Source organism: Symphodus melops, assembly GCF_947650265.1.
Source record: "Symphodus melops genome assembly, chromosome: 12".
Classification (NCBI taxonomy): Eukaryota; Metazoa; Chordata; class Actinopteri; order Labriformes; family Labridae; genus Symphodus; species Symphodus melops.
Genome location: NC_136702.1, coordinates 12,903,092 through 12,924,630, shown reverse-complemented (window position 1 = coordinate 12,924,630; position 21,539 = coordinate 12,903,092). Strand labels below are relative to the sequence as shown.

The 21,539-nt window shown below is 40.8% G+C and overlaps 3 protein-coding genes across 3 annotated transcripts; all 3 read left to right on the top strand.

Moving 5' to 3' along the window:
* The first annotated feature begins 1,854 nt into the window (after window positions 1–1,854).
* LOC306832537 (tubulin alpha chain-like) lies at window positions 1,855–4,104 on the top strand. Its single transcript, XM_079357298.1, has 4 exons — window positions 1,855–1,873; window positions 2,107–2,329; window positions 2,682–2,830; window positions 2,910–4,104. The coding sequence occupies exons 1-4, from the start codon at window positions 1,871–1,873 to the stop codon at window positions 3,882–3,884; spliced, it is 1,350 nt and encodes a 449-aa protein (XP_079213424.1). The 5' UTR covers window positions 1,855–1,870; the 3' UTR covers window positions 3,885–4,104.
* A 1,080-nt stretch (window positions 4,105–5,184) lies between these two features.
* Window positions 5,185–8,539, top strand: LOC306832536 (tubulin alpha chain). The gene is made up of 4 exons (XM_079357297.1): window positions 5,185–5,268; window positions 6,670–6,892; window positions 7,092–7,240; window positions 7,426–8,539. The coding sequence occupies exons 1-4, from the start codon at window positions 5,266–5,268 to the stop codon at window positions 8,401–8,403; spliced, it is 1,353 nt and encodes a 450-aa protein (XP_079213423.1). The 5' UTR covers window positions 5,185–5,265; the 3' UTR covers window positions 8,404–8,539.
* Window positions 8,540–9,825: 1,286 nt separating this feature from the next.
* dnajb2 (DnaJ heat shock protein family (Hsp40) member B2) lies at window positions 9,826–21,493 on the top strand. The gene is made up of 11 exons (XM_079356749.1): window positions 9,826–10,070; window positions 11,802–11,894; window positions 12,688–12,797; window positions 12,980–13,033; window positions 13,182–13,289; window positions 13,387–13,461; window positions 13,768–13,900; window positions 14,101–14,171; window positions 15,198–15,464; window positions 20,791–20,856; window positions 20,983–21,493. Exons 2-10 carry the CDS (start codon window positions 11,830–11,832, stop codon window positions 20,817–20,819), a joined length of 912 nt encoding a protein of 303 aa, XP_079212875.1. The 5' UTR covers window positions 9,826–10,070; window positions 11,802–11,829; the 3' UTR covers window positions 20,820–20,856; window positions 20,983–21,493.
* Window positions 21,494–21,539: the final 46 nt, after the last annotated feature.

Here is a 21,539-nt window from a genome sequence, read left to right as displayed (position 1 = left end):
AATATGAGCAGTAGACGCTGCAGTATATGTCTATGCTTGCTGCCAACAGACATCAGTAAGCATGACAGTTCTTCAGTGTTGGCTAATTTATTTTTTACTTCAACAAGTCTCTGTTTTTTGTTTGGTGGGTTGAAGGTTTTGAATGTTGTCAGAGCAGAGAAAGGCTCCACAACATTTGTGAATGAAGGTGCCATTGTTTGAAACGTGGTTTAACCTCAAACAAGAGATTACACTAAATCAACAACTCCAAAATGGCCATGATGCTTGCAGCTGTTGTAAAAAGTAGTTTAACTAGTTTGTTAATATCACAGAGTGTTTTACCTTTGGGCCACGATACTGTATCATCAGCATAGCCCTGTTAACTGTAAAAAGACAGCTGCTCTTCTGCCTACCGACTGAAACTTACTTTGAGAATTGAGAAACATTAAACAATACAACCTGTTATATATAAAAAGCTTTCTGGGCATAGAATTTTAAAAAGACCAAAACCTTTTGTCCCTTATCAAACACTGTCTCTGTGGTTGACTTTTATGTTGCATACTATAAAACCATCTGAGCAGGCGTTTACTCCCTTCAATCAGCCGATTCCTGTTGAGGCGGTTCCCTATTCTGTTTCTCTCTCTCGTGATTTTGAGCAGCAAACACAGCATACAGGTTTCACATATAGTGTGCAGCTTTAGAAACGTTGATTTTTCATTTGAAGTCAAGACAAACGTGTGAGAAAGAGGTGACTGAACAATGTAGTTGATTTTATTATTATGTTCTCACTTCAGGAAGTTCAGTGTTCTGTGTTAAGATGATGGTCGTTTACATTTGAAACACATTGTCATAAAAAATGTGGATACAATAACGCCACATATTGGGACTTGCATGTTATGGATATGTGTACAAATGTTTTTTTTCCTAAGAAAGGAATCCTCTAATCTGATCAAGATTACTGTTTTTGCTTCGTTTCAATGTAATCACAAGCAAAATACAATTAATGGCCTCTGCAAAGTCTTCAACCAGTGTTTACCATCTATTTATCAGTACTTTTCATCAGCTGATGGAAAGTTACATATTCGAGTCAGTGTTACAATAAAATATTTTTTTTTATTTATTATATCTTAGTGAATAAGTGTTAATAACTGTGCAACAGTTGATCATCCGTCAACTGGAAAGTCGAGGATTTGATTCCCAGCTCCTGCAGCCACATGTATCCTTGGTCAAGACACCTAACCCCAAGTTGCTCCTGCTTCTTCGTTGGTGGCATATTAATGTGTATGAATAGGATTAATTACGTCTGGTGGTTACTTAAATAGCAGCCTCTGCTATTTGTTTGTGAATAAGTTGGTGTGATCTACGGTGTAAAGTTGTTTTGAGTAGTCAGAGTAGAAAAGCACTGTTCAAGCGTAACTCCATTTACCATTTCCACCATGCTCCAATTTTTCAAGTGTGTTTTTATAAAGGACACATTCATTTAATGTTTATAAATGTTTTAACTTACAAAAACCTCAGTGAAAGCAGTTATTCTTTGTGTCAAAAGCCGATAAAGTCATGCATTACAAAATGCCATGTGAAACTGCATTGTTACCTTTTCTCTCATCTGCCTATCTTTTTTTTTTTTTTTTTTGAAGCAGCAGGTTCACATACACACCCCTTGCAATACTCTCACACAATGAATAGGGTGGTGACCTCCTTTGGCATTGTACGTACTTCTGTCAAATGAGTGATCTTATCCTAGTTTCATCAGAAGGTTCTCCCATTACAACGCAGATCAAATCACTGTTCACCTTAAGCTGCAGGTTGCCTATAAAAAAGCAGAGTAACACAGCTGTCTCCAGGACTACATCTTCTTTCTGATACCTGACTGTTGGAGAAGAGATAAGCTATGGTAAGATGTTGTTTGCTACTGTAGTGACAAACTTACTGGAAGTGAACATTATTCAGAAAGAAATTGTGAGATAGATACATTGTGTTTAAAATCAAGTTTGTTTTACAATCAGAGTGAAATATTGTATTTTAAGTCTTTATCATGCAAACTAGATTTCCAGAAAGAATTATGTGTAGCCGAAGTGCTGGAAGTAGACACAATGGAAACGGAACAATGATGCCTACTCTTTGCAGCGTGAATGTATCTCCATCCATGTGGGCCAAGCTGGGACTCAAATTGGCAATGCATGTTGGGAGCTGTATTGTCTGGAACATGGGATCCAACCAGATGGACAGTTGCCCACTGAAAAGACGATTGGAGGAGGAGATGACTCATTCAGCACCTTCTTTAGCGAAACAGGGGCAGGAAAGCACGTTCCCAGAGCAATCTTTGTCGACCTGGAACCTACTGTAATTGGTCAGTGACTGTTATAAAAGCTCATAGCATTTTGCATTTTGGCTAGTTGTATGCATGATGTAATGTTTGTTTTAACAAAGCTGTATGTTGTATTAGTACTGATTTCTGCATTTTTGCATTTTAATTTAAAAAAATACTAAAGTAAAAATGTAAAATAAAAAAAAGCACATCTGAAATATCATCTTCCGTTCTTTACAATATTACGCACATATGAATGGAAGTTAAACACTATGACAGCAAGACACCATTTTCTTTTGCCATTAAAAAAACGTTTTTAAAGCAAGATAAAAGTGACCCTTTTGGATCATTCACTCAATTAGTATTTGATCTATATCCTTGTTTAATTCTCCAGATGAGGTACGCACAGGAACTTATCGTCAGCTGTTCCACCCTGAACAGCTGATTACAGGAAAAGAAGACGCTGCCAACAACTACGCCCGAGGACACTACACAATTGGCAAGGAGATCATTGATCTGGTTCTGGACAGGACTCGCAAAATGGTGTGAATGCATGAACATGTTTCTTCTATTAACCTTGTTGTTTTTGTTTTAGACTAAGTGATGTTCACATTTTTTTCAGGCTGACCAGTGCACTGGCCTGCAGGGATTTCTCATCTTCCACTCCTTTGGTGGCGGAACCGGCTCAGGTTTCACCTCTCTGCTGATGGAGAGACTCTCTGTTGATTATGGTAAAAAATCTAAGCTTGAATTTGCCATCTACCCAGCCCCCCAGGTCTCCACAGCTGTGGTGGAGCCTTACAACTCCATCCTGACAACCCACACCACCCTGGAGCACTCCGACTGTGCCTTCATGGTGGACAATGAGGCCATCTACGACATCTGCCGCAGAAACCTGGACATTGAACGCCCATCGTACACTAACCTTAACCGCCTAATCAGCCAGATTGTGTCTTCAATCACAGCCTCTCTTCGCTTTGATGGAGCCCTGAATGTTGACCTTACAGAGTTCCAGACCAACTTGGTGCCCTACCCTCGTATCCACTTCCCCCTGGCCACCTATGCCCCGGTCATCTCCGCCGAGAAAGCCTACCACGAGCAACTGTCTGTTGCTGACATCACCAACACCTGCTTTGAGCCGGCCAATCAGATGGTGAAGTGTGATCCTCGTCATGGTAAATACATGGCCTGCTGTCTGCTGTATCGTGGTGATGTGGTGCCCAAAGATGTCAACTCCGCCATTGCTGCTATTAAAACCAAAAGCACCATCCAGTTTGTGGACTGGTGCCCAACTGGCTTCAAGGTGGGAATCAACTACCAGCCTCCAACTGTGGTTCCTGGAGGAGACTTGGCCAAGGTGCAGAGGGCTGTGTGCATGCTGAGCAACACCACCGCCATCGCTGAGGCCTGGGCCCGTCTCGACCACAAGTTTGACCTCATGTATGCCAAGAGAGCCTTTGTCCACTGGTATGTTGGAGAGGGAATGGAGGAGGGAGAGTTCTCAGAGGCCAGAGAAGATATGGCTGCCCTGGAGAAGGATTATGAAGAGGTTGGTGCAGACAACATGGGGGACGATGATGAAGGAGATGAATACTGACCTCCTCTGCCATGGTGACCAAAGTGATTAAAGTAAATAAGTACTTATTTCTGGTTTAAGATTCTTTTGATGAATAACATGTATTAAGCAAAATGCCAAAATATTATCGTGATAACATAAATACAAATCAAAAAATACTCTTGAAAAATGGGAAGTATCAAGGTACTTCAAGGAGAGTATAATCTGCACACTGTAACAAAAAAAAAAAAAATAAGTATTAGCCAAACATTAGGATTTAGTTTTACAGAAGTCTTATATGGTGTGAAACAAAAGTTGCTCATCTTCTTTCAGGCCTTTACAGAGCAGACTCAGAAACTTAGACCATACCCTCTCTTTTGTGCCCCTCCCCCTCTGTGCGCTCTCATGTGGAATGTAAGTTATGAAAGAGCTCCTATGTCAGTTTCTATATACCGTTCAGCTGTGACTCTGTGAGAGCCGGGTGAGAGGGAACATAACTGACTAAATCATTGACTGGAGTTGTTTGTGTAGCTCATTCTCAGACAGTGGCCTGCAGCAACAATGGGATCCATGTTAAGCATGAATCATTGCTCTGGGACCAGAAAGAGGCTGTTGAAAAAGTTTTAACACAATAAATAAAAAACAACAACAATAATTGACTTCACTTTTTCGTTAAAGTTTTGTTTGTTTTTAATCTTCTTCCTTATTAATTCTTGCAGTGAGTTGATATCCAAAGCATTGTGTCCCTGTGTGTTGTAACTTCTCTGAAAACGAATGGTGATTAAAAAAATATCTCTAAATATATCAAATTATGCTGCTCTTGATTTTAAGTACAACTGAAGAATATTTACCATATATTTGGTAATGGACAATAAAATACTTAACTGATCCAATTATTATCTGTTCATCATTTAATACAAAGGGTCATTATTAAGTGTGGCTGCAGATTTATGCATACAATAGGCAAACATTCCTTAAATGCTATAAAAGCTTTTATGTATTGAGAAGTCCTCGGGAATTACTTTTTTTTTATCTTGTAATTCTTGGAAATAACTGCTTTGTATGTAAATAAACTGTGTGGGGATATAACCACTATGACAAAATACTGTAGAACAAAAACACAGTGAAAAAAAGGGAAACTGATCATCAAGAAAATCAAACAGGGTTAACATGAGCTTCACATTTCTAGCGGAAGGACAAAGCAAATCAATGTAAGGGCGGATTATCTGATACACAGGGGACTTCCCTTTTCCTTTTTTTTAAACTGCTGCTCCCTCCCGCCAATGAGCAATGCAGCTGCTTGCTGTGGTTTCCTGCCTGCCCCCTCCACATCCTTGCCTATATAAACCCTGACTCTCCCTCTCCTCCGCACTTCTGCCTTGTATCTGAATCCTCAACGTCAGTCGAAGGACCAGCAGACAAAATGGTGAGTAGCTGCTCCCCTGATGACGTAGTCTGGAAATTTCCTCTCACTCTGTCTCTCTAGCCTCCCTTTGTCTCTATTTATACAGTTTAAACAGACAGGGCCTATTTAATGCTTATAAGGCCTCTGCTGTAGATTTGAATGTTGCTCATAGAAAAAAGAGATTAATACTATTGTCTGACAATAGTTAAGGTTATGTTTTGTAATTAACCCTTTTTAAGGTCATATTTTTTTTTTAAGAAGAGGGAAATACATGTTACATGGCTAAAAGATCTTATTAGTCATTTTCTTTCTCTTGGATAATTTAGGTCAGATGACAGACACTTTATGAGTTTGTCTGCTCTGTAACATATGACTTGTTTTGATGAACTGCAACATGCCATTAAGATGGAAAGATATGCAACTGAAGGAAAAACTGAATCTCATTTGTGTATTGAGAGGATTTACAGTTATATAAACTCAGAAAGAATGACCAGGCAAATCGTGGCAATGGGGGATGGACAGAAGTAAAAGAGAAAAGAGGAGTGGTCTGGCCTTGGCCCGATGAGTTTGTTGGCAGCCATTTTGCAGCTGTTAGGAGTTTTTTGGGTTGAGAGGGATGTGTGCAGGGAGGGGGAGACAGAGAGAGAGAGAGAGAGAGAGAGCCATCCCTGACTGTTACACAGCACTATGCAGCTGGACAGGATGGGGGAGGAGAGAGACAAAGAGGGGGGAGGAGATGAGGGGAAAGGGTGGAGATGCAGGAAGGAGGACAGAGGGAAGGCTTTCCAGTAAACTCAAACCATGGCCTTCCTGTCTACTTCACAGTCTCTTAGTTTGTATATCAATCTATAGACATTTTCTGCCCACTTTTTTAGCTTTTTTTTTTTTTTTTTTTTAACATTGAAAACCCATTGTGCAGAGTCTGGACTTTGAAAAGCTTTCATTTAAGTATTGGTTTGCTCAAACATATACACACCATGAGCAGCTGAAGCTTTAACATTCTGCTTTGGAATAGTGTTCTGCATTCAGTGTTACTTCAGTTAAACCCAATAATGTTTTTTTTTTTAATTGAATTGAATCTCTTTGTGAGCCATTTCCTCTCCCAAATTTGTATCAAACCAAAGACTGTTGGTGGACAGGAAGTTCCAAGAAAGAACATGGGCATACATTAAAGGAAAAGTATCAGGAGACCTATTCCATTTTCCACTTTTGAATAGTAAAAAAAGGGTTCGAAGAACTAAAATTGTTGCTTTCGTATGCACTTCAATGTAATCTATACAAACCAACCCTGATGGGAGTTATTTTTCAGATGGTGCAATAGTAAGAGCAAGTGCAGTACTTCCATTTAATAAGTTAAAGTAAGTCTTATATCATATGTTTTGTATGCCTCCCTAACCACTGTCTCGCTTCTCTTTTATTTAGCGTGAGTGTATTTCTATGCATGTCGGCCAAGCCGGAGCCCAGATGGGAAATGCCTGCTGGGAGCTGTACTGTCTGGAACATGGGATCCAGCCGGACGGACAGATGCCCAGTGACAAGACAATTGGAGGAGGAGATGATTCTTTCAACACCTTCTTCAGTGAGACAGGGGCAGGAAAGCACGTTCCCAGAGCAATCTTTGTCGACCTGGAACCCACTGTTATTGGTCAGTAATGTGTGTAATGATCTTAAATATATTATTTCAATAATCAATATGCTGTTTTAATCGTTTTCCTACACTGAAAACCCCAATCCATGACCCATTTCAGAAATGTAATAACATTCAAATTAAAGAGTGTTTTACTTCTTAAAATGCATGCCTCATGGATCTTTCTCTTACTCTTTTTAAATTGTTCTTTTTATAGATGAAGTGCGTACAGGAACCTACAGGCAGCTGTTCCACCCTGAACAGCTGATTACAGGAAAGGAGGATGCGGCCAACAACTACGCCCGAGGACACTACACAATTGGCAAGGAGATCATTGATCTGGTTCTGGACAGGACTCGCAAACTGGTGAGTTTTTGAGAAGTCACCGTGTAAAGATTTGCAGTTTAGTTGGCTTATGTTTTCACTGAACAAGATTTATATCCCTACAATACATAACAGTCTAACAGTTGTTCAATTGATAAAACAAATGCAGTCTTGTTTTGCAAGAGTCGTCCAGACTTTTATTATATTAAGAATCTTTTTCCTTTCAGGCTGACCAGTGCACTGGTCTGCAGGGATTTCTCATCTTCCACTCCTTTGGTGGCGGAACCGGCTCAGGTTTCACCTCTCTGCTGATGGAGAGACTCTCTGTCGATTACGGAAAGAAATCAAAACTTGAATTCGCTGTCTACCCAGCCCCCCAGGTCTCCACAGCTGTGGTGGAGCCTTACAACTCCATCCTGACAACCCACACCACCCTGGAGCACTCCGACTGTGCCTTTATGGTGGACAATGAGGCCATCTACGACATCTGCCGCAGGAACCTAGACATTGAGAGGCCCACTTACACTAACCTGAACAGACTTATTGGCCAGATTGTGTCTTCAATCACAGCCTCTCTTCGCTTTGATGGAGCCCTGAATGTTGACCTTACAGAGTTCCAGACCAACTTGGTGCCCTACCCTCGTATCCACTTCCCCCTGGCCACCTATGCCCCGGTCATCTCCGCCGAGAAAGCCTACCACGAGCAACTGTCTGTTGCTGACATCACCAACGCCTGCTTTGAGCCGGCCAATCAGATGGTGAAGTGTGATCCTCGTCATGGTAAATACATGGCCTGCTGTCTGCTGTATCGTGGTGATGTGGTGCCCAAAGATGTCAACTCCGCCATTGCTGCCATCAAAACCAAACGCACCATCCAGTTTGTGGACTGGTGCCCAACTGGCTTCAAGGTGGGAATCAACTACCAGCCTCCAACTGTGGTTCCTGGAGGAGACTTGGCCAAGGTGCAGAGGGCTGTGTGCATGCTGAGCAACACCACCGCCATCGCTGAGGCATGGGCCCGTCTCGACCACAAGTTTGACCTCATGTATGCCAAGAGAGCCTTTGTCCACTGGTATGTTGGAGAGGGAATGGAGGAGGGAGAGTTCTCAGAGGCCAGAGAAGATATGGCTGCCCTGGAGAAGGATTATGAAGAAGTTGGTACAGACAGCATGGGAGATGAAGAAGAAGAGGGAGAGGAGTATTAAAGAGCCATAAATAAGGTCTTTGTCATCACGCATTCCAAGTTATCATGAAAGTTTTACATTCCCAACAACACTCTGATAACATTTGGATGTGAAATAAACAGAATTGTCAATAAAAAGTTCCCATGAACCTGTTAAATGAACTTGTGATCATTTTTGAACTGATCTAGCATAATTTTGTATCCATTTAGGAAAATATTCAGAACAGCTTCAACAATATTTAAATGCTTTCCTGGCTAAAAACCCCAATAAACCTTTATGCTGACTCACATGAAATATTAAAGTGCTTTTCATATAACTTTTACAATATGAATCTAGCTGTGTGATGAGAATTTTAACATATATTATGTTGTTGAAATTTAAAAAATACAAAACATATTTGTGTGCAAAGTTCAATAACCATAAAAGATTTTAAAAAATGTTTACCCCTAAATCTTCGATAAACAAGTTTTTTAGAGCCCACACCTGATTTTTTGAATCACCTCCAATTCATTTAGCAAGGATACTCAACCATCCCCCCTATGCCAATTTCTCACAAATTGTATTATCGTTAATGATCAGTCATAAATACACATGGGACTCGCTAAGTCTTTTGCCTACAGTTTCTTCACTCCGCCACTAGATGGGAGCATTGTGACCAAATTATACATCTACATACTGTATTTGTGGGAGTTGGCGATATCAAAAGACACAGTTGCCATAACTGCCCTGGCCAACTATTATTACCTCTGTAGAAGTACTTGAAGTGATAGTAGGCTATTGGAAAAGTCGGCTTTACAGTCTATGGTCCAGACGTTTCGGCTATGACTGGGTTGGGCCACATGGCCACATGGGACTTATGAGGGGGGCCATGAAGTTTGTGCAAATGACTTAATGTATTTGCACTTCGACACATTATTTATCAACTTCCAAGTAAAACAACTGTTAAAAATGTACATCTTCTTCTTTGAGTATTCCAAAAAGATGTAAAAAGTCACTATTGAAAGTACTTAAAAGATTGCATGCAAACTTACACAATCTAATTTGCTGATATATATATATATATGATATACAATGTGTGTGTGTGTGTGTGTGTGTGTGTGTGTAATTTATAGTCTCTTTTTTTTGGGGGGGGGGGGGGGGCTACTCCTCTGAATGTCAGCTGCCTTCATTAGTTCCGAGACTTAGCTACACCCCATTCCAAGAAAGAGCGAGAATTATGTTGAATTATACATGCAATTATGGTTCAAGAAATGTTATTGGTATGTGAGTAAATAGGTCAGCCATGACCAAATTCCTTCTGCATTGTAACAACATAATAGGTGAGGATGTTTCAACATTAGTTTTACAGCAACATTTTTCGAGCAACACTGTTTCAGGGCAACAGGCTGTCGTTGAGGTTGCTTTAGTCTGGTGACGTTGTCGGACACTGGCATGTTCCAGACGCTCTGTTTTTTTTCCTCGCAGTTGGGAGTGACGTAGCACGTTCAGCCGAGCCGAGCTCACAAGCCAAACAGAGGCTTGTTTTTCCCCGGCGGGGACCGGAGAGTAGACCGCTGACACATAACGGTACACCGCCGACTTATTGTAGGCTACCTGCGGTGGAGACACAGGCTGAAGGCGAAGGAGGGTGTCTGTGCGGCTGTCACGAAGAGAGAGAGAGAGAATAGGGGCGAGGAAACACGCCGACAGTGAGTACGCATCTTTGGATAGCTGTATGGAGTTGTGACAACCCACTTTCGAGCTACCCCAGTTAGCTCTAAGTGTTCAATGTTGAAATAGTAAAAAAAATAAAAATAAAATAATAAATAACGTTTTAAATCATTTATGAAATAATGTTTATTAAAGGTAAAGTAAATGTTACGTCCTTGGATATCTAGTTAACTGTACCTGCAAAGTGCATCTGCTGTAAGTTTGTATAGGCCTACTGTCATGTCAACAGCAGTTGTCAGATGCCATGACTCTAGAAATAACATAAGAGCGCATGGCTGCTCCCCAGAGGCCACATAAAGTTAAGTTTAGTTATTTTGCTCCAGGAGGGAAATCCCCTTCATCCCTAAAACTGTAATTGTCCGTTATTGTGCTGGCACGATAGTTAGCATGACAGAGATTGTTCTGTGATGTTTTCATAGAAAGGTCACACCTTTTTTTTAAAGAGTGACGTCAAAAGTTTCAACAGAAAATAATGTTCAATTAAAAATGAATAATACTATTTATTATTATCTCTTTTAAAATCACTTTGTTATAAAAATCAACCATGATAAACTTTTATTGTCAGAGAATTATAAAGGTTGAATTATTAACATAGACATAGAATGCAACACATCTCAGCTAAAATCCCTCAACCATTGTCTTTTCTTTATTGGAATGAAGTTACCAAATGGACTTTTAATTCTGAGCTTTTTTATGCCTCCTCCTCATATAACTTGATTTTCTTTCAACTTCTAACTTCATACTTAGTGTTTGGCCTGTTACCGATTTTATCTGAAACTCTGTCTCTCTAAAAATAGTTTAAAAATACATAATAAATCTATTCTTAAATAATTTAACAAGTCTAAGATGAGATACATGCAACATATTGTTTACTTATTATTAATATGGTACACAGAGTAATCAATTATTTTTGTTGATGATTTTGGGCAGGAAAAAGACACAACATTTTGGAACAGTTGTAGCTTTAATAACCTTAAACATGCAGCAGGACTAATGGGATAATGAACGAGCTACAGGTCACATTTGAACCTGGAGGAGTATGGCCACCGTAGTAGGGGAGGTTACCGGCACCTGGTTCAGTTAAAGTTTAGTAATAATAATTTTATTTGTATAGCACTTTTGAAAACAAGAGTTCACAAAGCGCTGCAATGCATGCAGAATAGAAAAACAAAGCATAAAGCAACACAACAACAACGCACCCCACAGGCAAGACACCCAACCAGCAACAACAACAAAACCCGACAGTTTAAGAACCCAAACAGAAATCAGACGAGGATCAGAAGCCAAACATCACCAGAATTTAAAATGGGATCCCTGGCAACTTAGGAGACCGAGAGAACCGAGACTGTAAGAAGATCAGGAGCGATTAAAAGAAAAACAGTAACAATTAAGAAGACATACAAACAATAAAAACAGGCTCAACACCATACAACAAGATGAGAGAAATATTAAAGATGGGAGAAAAATGTGAAAAATAAATCATTTGATAATAATAAATAATAAAATATGAGAGCAAATTGATTGATGAGGGGGATGTAAGCTATACGCTGAGGTAGAGAATAATTTCCATTTCAATAGATACAGTATATAGAGTTTCATTATGATGGGTTAGGGTTTTAAACTTCTCTTCATCTGACAGATGTCTTGATGTGTTTGTTCTATTAAAGTTTTGTATTCACTATATTCAAAAGAAACGTTTTCCCTTTCAGACAGTGTGAAGAGTGTCAGGAGGAAAACATGGTTGATTACTATAACGTCTTGGGAGTGTCCAAAACTGCCTCTCAGGATGAAATCAAGAAGGCGTGAGTATTTATTTACACTAATGAATCAATCATAAAGCAATATTTCAACATATGATAAGATATTATAAGTTAATGGACATACACTTGAATCTTTATTCTTACTTAAAGGAGTAATATTTAAGATAAGACGACTCAACTCGGCCATTTTGGATTCCAAACCAGTAGGTGTTTCATCGATGGAAGGGTTCAGAAATATCTGATTCTACCCGAACATGAAGAGCCTCTGCATTTTTCTGATAAGCTCCACGATCAGAAACATGGAGATGATTCTGAAAAATGGAGAGAGGTTAGAACTCAGAAAAGTTTCAGGATTGATGCAGAGCTGGCTAAACACTGAAGCTTCAGTGGGGAGACAGCTCTCTTCAATGTATTGAATCTGGAATGCAGTACCCATTTTAAACACTAGGTGTCAGAGTTACACATAGCTCCTGTAACATTGCCAGTTATTGAAAGCTCGAACTTTGAGTTTAAGCTTATTGAGCTCATCTGCCTTGAATTCATGATTTTATTAAGTTACATTTTATGTTTCGTATTTTTAATCAAAGCTGTTCCCAACACCAAAACAAAAACAATGTTTAACATGCTGTAACTAAACTATCTACTGTGACTAAAGCAATTGAAAGATTATTGAGAACCATTCATGAGACCAAAACAGACTTTAAAAATGTTAAAGTCGTCTCCTTTTCTATTGCTCTCCACACTGTCTAAAATTATTGTTGTGGAAGTGACCTTTGTATTAGCACGTCTTTATGTCTTGATGTATGTATGTATATACGTTTGTGTTTGTCTCCAGGTACAGGAAACTGGCACTAAAATGGCATCCAGACAAAAATCCAGAGAACAAAGAGGACGCAGAGAAAAAGTTCAAAGAAGTGGCCGAGGCTTATGAAGTCTTATCTGACAGTAAGTCACGAGGACAGTTTGTCTTTATGGTCATGTATGTTTATACAGTACACGTGTGTGCATGTCCGGGAGCTGTCGGGGTTGTCTAGCGGTTGTAACTTCATTTTAAAAAGAGACAGACATGTTTTTTTTGATGAGGTTTCATTGAATCTGTACATTTGTGCTTTGTTCTTCTATCACAGAAAGTAAGCGTGATGAATATGACAGATTTGGGAACGACAGAATGAGTGACAGAGGTAAATTAAAAACCTACAATCAACCTCTCGTGTATCACTCACTTTGCCCGTTGTGGACCTTTCTTTTAGTCTTCCTTTTATCTTAACCATTCACTGTCTTGGTTTCTCGACACCGACTTGCTGTAACACCAACAACTTCATTTTTCAGGTTCCTCCAGCTCAGACTTTCCGTCTGGATTCTCCTTCACATTCCGCAGCCCAAACGAGGTGTTCAGGGAGTTTTTTTCAGGCCAAGACCCCTTTGCTTATTTCTTTGGTAAGTCACACGCAGCATACATACACGGGTACATTTGTATTTTGATATTGTTTCTTTCTCCCTCCTTTAATAATGACCATATGCATTTCCCTTCCAGATGACTTCTCCTCCTTTGAAAGTCCATCCTCTCACCCCGGCCCCAGTCGCTTCTTCTCCTTTCCTTCAGCAGGAGGTAAACAAATGCGTACCACAGTATGAGAGGGAAGCTGCAGAGACAACACAGTGACCTTAATGGAATTAATTCAAATTAGACATCCTGAGGTATCATACAGTGGGCACAGCGTTGAAAGCCCTATTGATTCCCAGTAACATGAAATAACTGTCTCTCCTGAATCATTGGGTGGACCTGTAACATCATAAGTGGAATTCTTATGTTGGAGCGAAGTGTATCATTCCATCACATGAACGTGATACTGTACACCACGCGGGACGTGAAAACTGTTTTTCTTTACTTTCTTATCATCTTATCATTCTGCAGGTGATTTCACCTTCTTCTCCTCTTCCATGGGTGGTCTCGATGGCATGGACAGCATTGGTGGAGGGATTGGCAATATCAAATCAGTATCTACCTCCACTCGCATCATAAACGGAAAACGCACCACCACAAAGAAGTAGGTATTCACCTCGATTGAAAAAAAAGGGACCCTACCTTTTGAAAGTATTTTTAATTTGACAACTTTTTTTGGTTCCAAAACTTTAAATCTATTTGAGTAGTTCTTATATCAAAAAGTGATCCGGCACAAAAGACATACTGGTTTCAACACAAACATTTATTTGTGTCTTTTTCACCTTCTGATTGTCTTGCCTACAGGACAAAAGTGAACGGGCAGGAAAGAGTAGAGATTGAAGAGGATGGGGTGTTGAAGAAGGTTCTAATTAATGGTAATATTACATCTTCTGAATCGTGTGATTTGGTGACGTGAGGACAAATGAAGGTCCATTTAATATTTTCTATCCCTTCACTTCCTGTAAACTGATTTTGTCGGCTGTAAACACACAAAGTTCGACAGCAAAAGTGTCCCAGGCCCAGCATTAGTGACAGATCTAACAAATTCAGGCGCCACATTATCTTTTAAAAAATAAGGTTTCAGATCATGAATGAGATTTTTACGCTGCTTAACGTGCAGATGTTTTAGATATTGATTTGAAGATAAAACTGTGATATGGTAACAGTCCTGCAGAATTCATATTTTGACAGTGTGTTCATATCAGTTTTAGTTTTGACAAGACATTTCAATTTAGCTTTAGTCTAATTTTATTTTGTTCTGCTTTGGTGTAGATTTTCTCAGTGGAATTTATTTGGCTTTGAAGTCTCCTTTTTGGCTGTTTGGAGTCTAATTTCTCTAATCTTCTAAGACAATTTCTAGAACTTCAGTGGATTTTCCAGGACGATGTGCTTCCAGGCTGTAAAAAAAAAAAAAATCCACTGAGAAGTTGAGTTTACCATACTTATAAAGAGTCATCTCTGCTTACTAAAAGTGACGCCTATGAAAAGATCCCACTTCTAGTTATCGATGTGGAAAAAAAAAAATTGCGGGATTAACAAAAGGAAGTGTGTAACATTGAAATCCAAGAAGCCTCCAGCACAGCCTCGACAGTTGATTGTGACACAAGTCCCGCCTCTGGCTAGGCAAATCATCGTTAAGGGTTTTAGGGTGGTCTGCTAGGTGGCCCATCAGATTTCCACCTGTGGCTGCATCCCAGATCAGCCCTACTCGGGGTGAGAAGGCAACGAACCAAAATCAGACAAAAAACAAGTGCAAACCGCGCAGAGAACTTTATTCGCCTCTGGAAATCAATAGTGCAAAACACTTTCAAACTGAAGAATGCACTTTATGTTGTCGTTTTAATTTTATCATGGAAAATTGGAGGTACACATCAGTGTTGTCGTGTTTGTACTGTTCTCAGGTGTAGAGGATGACATGGCCCTGGCACTGGAGCTCAGCCGACGAGAGGGACAGCCCGGTCACTCCCCTCAGAAGCCAAAAATCTCAAATAGACCATCTGCTGACTCACACACTGAGCCAGCACATCGCTCTTTTAGCTCCGCCCCCTTCTTCAACTACGGGGTTGAGACAGCCAGCGACGATGACGAAGACCTGCAGATGGCTCTGGCATGCAGCCTGTCAGAAATGGAAGCCGAGCAGAGAGCAGCTGTAACGGACATCATAACAGGTGCTGTGCGTGCGGGCAAAGTTATAGCCGACAAAGGCGGTGGCCATCAGAAGCGTGTGTTTGTTAAGACTACAACTGTTAATGCTGATGGTTGTGAACACGCGGTTTCTGGGGAGGGTGATGAGAATGGGCAGTTTAAAATGAGCCCAAAGTCCGTAGGTGGGTTGAAAACGGGGCGAGAGGGAACCAGGGAATCAGACTCGTCTACCGAGTCTCCCACAACGACCAGCAGTACACCAGAGAGCCAGAGCAGTACGCAGGAGTCTGAGAGTGCCGCTCAAATCAGCGAGCGGGAGTGTGAGCCTGCCATAAAAAACAGTGACAAGGGTGTGAAAAAGAAAAACAAGTGTGGCTGCATTGTGAGCTAACTCGGTGTTTGTGCCTTACTCTAATACATATACAGTACCTCATTAATGTGCCTACAGCCAAACTCTAATGGAATGTGATTTACAATCACTTATTTGAAGGCGGTGCCTCTACTCAAGGCTTGATAAAGTCCCAGCTCCTCTCAAGGAGTTAACCATCCTCTTTGAGAGGGTTTGGACTGTTTTGCCGTGGCTCTTAAGATTGCAGACATAAATGTATTGATGTAGTTTGCCAATCAATACATTTTTTTTTTTGTGCCAAATACTACTGTAACTAAAGTTGTGTGATGACATATTATAGAGCAGAGGGGTATTCCATCAACGTAGCTAAAGAAAGTCAGGCCCACCTTAAAAAGTCAGACTGAAACTGACATCATCTCCTTCAAGGATCAAGTCGGTCCATGAACTCAGTCCAGCCTCGATTAGTCAGGACTGACTCAAGACAGGCCTGCAGAGTCTTGCTTTTTTGGTGTACAAGAAGCCCAAATGAGTGGATGAATCAAAAGACAATCAAAGGAGTGAGAGTTAGAGTGCCGTTTGTTTCAACAGTTGAATCAACGCTGCTGATCGCTGTGCCAAGAATTTAAAGATTTTATTACGAAAAAAAAGAAAGAGAACCGAAAATAATAACATAGGATGAAGGATTAGGGCCACCTTAAAGGAAACAAAATCAAAAGTTTCGAGATCAAACTTGTAAATTTATTACTTTATTCTTGTAAATGTGAGAGTTTGATCCCAAGTGTTTAAATATATTTTTTTCTTAATACTCTTTTGTAATAATAAGCCAGAGAGATGGCATGATAGAAAAATACTGAGACTAAATGTGCGAGTAATGCAAGTTTCATGTGCATTTGACTCTATTATTCTGTGCTCTTTTATTTAAATTGTATTTTTCTGAACTTTCGTATTTTAAGATAGATTGTTATGACCAGTGAATTTTGAACCCAGACGCACTATACAGAGGGATTGATTGGTAATGGCGTTTATTGCAGTGAATGGGGATAAAGATGGGTAAAGATTCTGGAGCTTGGCAGAGTGAAGGGGAAGATAGCTGACTAGAGCAGAGGAGGGGAGCGAGCATGGCTGAAGAGTGGCTTGGAATCCAGAGAGCAGGTTTAGGCAGACGGGTGAGCAGGAAGGCAAGTGGGCGAGTTGTGATCCTGAAGCAAAGGGAAAAAAAAACAGGATGAGTATCAAAATAACAAAACTAGCACAAGAAACTTATTTTTCTTTCTTCAAAATCTATCGAAGCCTGAGACGTTGTACCATACAGGTCTGAGCAGGTGGATAGCATGAGCAGCAATCAGGAGGGAGCCATGACAGTGTGTGTGGATTGAAACCAGATGAGAAACTAACAGTGGCCCCCAGGGAAAAGGCTTTTCAAACCTGGGACACAAACTGAGGACCCTTGTCTGAGACAATGGGACAATGGGATGCCATGAAGGTGGAACACACGTCCTATCAATAGGTCAGCAGTTTCCAATGCAGTCAGCAGCTTGGGTAAAGGGACTGACTTTGAGAACCCGGTCTACAATAGTTTGGATGATAGTGTTGCTGTAGAAAGTTGGTGACCCAAAGACGAGTGCTATGTGGGACCAAGGGCGACTGAGGAATGGACAAGGAATGGAGTAGTCCAGAAGGGGCTTGATGTGAAGACTCTCCACGGCAGTCACAAAGGCATGGGTGTCTCGGTTCATCAAGGGCCACCTGAAGTGCCTCCTTAGGTGGGACAAGGTGCGGCTTACTCCAGGGTGGCATGCAATCTTTAAAGTGCCAGCACACTGTTGCACCTGTGAGCGGACAGAGTCTGGCACAAAGAGACAATTATTTGGTCCATTCCCTGAGTCAGGTCGGGTGAGTCCTGGAGCCTCTCGGACCAGGGACTCAATTTCCCATGTAAATTTCCCACAGCTGCTACCAAAATGATGCAGGAAGGACAGAGTCTGGGAGTGTGGCTTGACCCTCAGAGCGTACTGGCAGGAGAGAGCATTAGGCTTGAGGTTCCAGGAGCCTTGACGGTAAGTGAGGGTGTCATAGAATTGGCCAAAAAAACAAAGCCCATTGGGCTTGACGAGAGTGGAGTCCTTTTACAGCCTGGATATATGCAAGATTTTTGCGACCTGTCCACACAATAAAGGGATGGTCTGCTCCCCCCAGCCAGTGTCTCCAACAAGAGCAAGTTTTAATGCAAGAGACTTCCGATTCACAGCATCATCATTCCACTCAGCAGGTGGCAAACGGCGTGAGAAAAATGCACAAGGATGGATCTTGTGGTCAGAGGTTAAGTTTTGGGACAAGACGGCCCCATCCCCGGAGTCAGAGGCATCAACTTCCACGATGAATTGGTGTGATGGGTCAGGAAGGACCAGAACAGGAGCTGATGTGAAAAATGTATTAAGCTCGGAGAATGCTTTGTCTACCTCAGGGGTCCAGCTTAAAAGGGGCAGCAGGGGTGGTAAGTCTTGTAAGAGGTGCAGTCACTCGACCGTAGTCTTGGATGAATCGCCGGTAAAAGTTGGAAAATCCCAGGAAGTGCTGGAGCTGTTAAAGAGTTGTTGGTTTGGGCCACTGCTTGTACCTTCTCTGGATCTGTCCCCCTGTCCACTCTCAATCGGTAACCAAGGTACGCTCCTGTGCTAACGTGAAATTCACATTTTTCTACTTTGACCTATGACTTCTTCTTCCGGAGTCTTTGAAGCACTTGCCTGATATGCATGTGTTTCATATATGTGTTCCTCCATGTTTTAGGAAAAGACCAACATGTCATCCAGATATACAAAAACTGACTGGTTCAGAAAATCACGGAGGACATCATTTACCACAGCTTGAAAGATGGCCGAAGCGTTTGTTAATCCTGATAGCATGACCCGGTACTCAAAGGGACCAAGAGGCGTGTTGAAGGCGTTTTTCCATTTGTCTCCTTCCCTGATTCTGGCTTGATGGTAGGCGTTCCTGAGAAGCAGTTTGGTGAAGAGAGATGCTCCGTGGAGATGTTCGATCGCAGAGGTCATCAGTGGAAGGGTGTATTTTTTTTTAACTGTTATGTGATGAAGTAGTCAATGCATGAACGGAAGGAACCTATCTTGTTCGCAGTGACGAATCCTGCGCCCACGGGAGATGATGATGGTTGGATGACTTGCTAGCTAATGACTCTCCACGCTATCTTTCTGGATGGGATAGGTTGAACAACCGGCTGCATGGTAATGGAGCTCCAGTGAGCAAGTCTATGGTGCAGTCACAGGGAAGGTGTGGAGGCAGAGAGATGGCATGCTGCCTACTGAAAACCTCCCAGAGGTCATGATATGTGGGAGGAGGGTCTGGAGGGACTAGATGTGTGATTTTTGCAACATAATTAAGGTTTTTATTCATGATTGATTTTGAACAAAGCTGAGACTTGAGTTTTATGATCTTTTTTTATCAATATAACTTGACAGGAGTGAGGTGAGCCCAGGAGTCTGTTTGAACCCGTCGGACTGGATGGTCATTGATCGGAATAAGCAAGGATTTAGCTTAATGGAATACCACCCTGGTCTCGAGTTTACTCCTTGTTTTATTAACACAACTATAGATTGGATCAGTGTTGGGATACAAAGAAAGCATGTGGCAAAGAAAGCGATTGAAATTCCATTTAGGACAGAGTGTCGTTTGTGTGTTAGCATGTTCTACTGTTGCATCGGTGTGTGCTAAGGTCAGCTCAGACCCCCAGATTTTTTTTTTTTAATCCACCCTCTGGAAAAGGGAATCTATGAAGAGTCAATCACACTCAGCATACTATCAAACACTAAATGAAATTTATCAGTAATGATCTGCGTTTTCCTGCGTAATTGATTCTACTATTAGGAATATGTGAAGCAGAAAGGAACAGAAGCACAAACAAACACACACACACACACAAACACACACACACACACACACACACACACACACACACACACACACACACGCCTTGTAAATAAATGCAGCCTTCCCGTTGCAGTGAACTTGTGACCGTCTTTTAACTTCTGTACTTTTCTATTATTATGTACACATAAATCCCCCGGCCTTAATGTATTTGAATTCAGATGTAATAACCATGTGTATGTCAGAGTATGGCCCTCTCTGTATGAACATTACATTATACAGCTATACATGTGCCAAGTTAGGGAATCAAATATTTCTCAATCAAACCTTAGAGTGAAGGACTTCAATGGAGGATTTTTTTTGTCAGTTTTAGATCTTCTCTCTGCACATGCATTGCCACCCAACTTTCCTCACTAATAAGTGAATGGCAGAGCTCAACAGGAGTACAGTCTGGTACTCTGAGAATGGGAGACTGTAGCTGCAGTTTGATTCCCAACTTCCATGACTGTCAGCAAGCTCTCAATCTACATGCTGCATGTTTTTGTTATACGTGATACATGAGCCAGCATTCAAACTGCTGGGTAAATCACACTGCTCATCTCTCGTCCTCAGAGTGACTGGGAGCTTTTTAGGAGGGTTAGCAGGCGCCATAGTGGAGGAGGAACAATTCATTGATTTCTGAGCTTTGACAAATTTGCTTGCACAAATTAAGCTATGAGGACTTGTCAGAACAGAAACCTTTCTGTTCATAAATGACACTCTTTACTCTAAAAGCATTGTGAGGGGCCATGGTAAAAAAAAAAGATGTTTTTTCTTATTAATATATAAATATCGGCATGTAATATTTGAATTATATTGTACTGCCATGTGCTTTTGTTTTGGATTGTTCAAAGGTAAAAACAAATAAAGATTGACACAAATAGCAGCAATATTGGGATATTGGCCTTCTTTTTTTCAGTGTTAAGCTATAAATCAGCAAATGCTTCCATCATCTCAGAATGCGTGTTGCCCTTTGATGTCGCCCCTCCTTGCTCTACATGAATTGCTTTTTTTAATCAAAAATAATGAAACTGAGGTTTTTGAGATTTCATATATCTGACATTTTCTGCTTCCTGTTTCAGACTCAGACTTCGAGGCCTTTACAAGCTAACCTGATTGGCTCATGCTGCTCTGTGCCCTGGCCTGAGGTAAAGAAAGAGTGTGAAGCTGAAGCTGACTGGTTGAGGAAGTACTGTCACGCTTAGAAGTTACACTGAAAACACACACTGTGATAGCTATAGTACTAACATGTACCTGTACATCTATTCCTACAGGGCAAAGGTCAATTCCCCATGATGCACTTGTCTGTTTCTGCTGGCCATGGCCTCTACTGACTGATGACACTTTAAAAAAAAGTGAATTTTGTATGTATTTGTGTTTCATTCACAGCTTATTGGAGCAAAAAGACTGGAATTTATATCTTGCATGCACATGAAAAATAAGACATAAAATGCTATGAAACATACAGAGTACAGAATAAAAACTTTCCTGCTGACTGTTTGAGTCAGTTGGTGGTAGTTCTCTTTAGTAACAGGACATGTCTGGGTTAATAGTAATCAACTGAAAATGAAATGCCTAAGACTGATTTCATGTGCGAGTAACAGTAATACACTTATTTATCGTGCTGCAGAAGAAGCCGACTGACAAAGCTGACTAAACTAAGACCATTGATGCACTTTCTATACTTTCTGGACATAGACATAGATTTAAAACAAAAGAAAAGAATAACCTGTTTTGAATGTACTATTTTAATATTTTTCAATAAAAAAAACAAAACAGAATGCATGAATTCTGAATGATGGGATTGAAAAGATGGTTTTGAAAGCACACT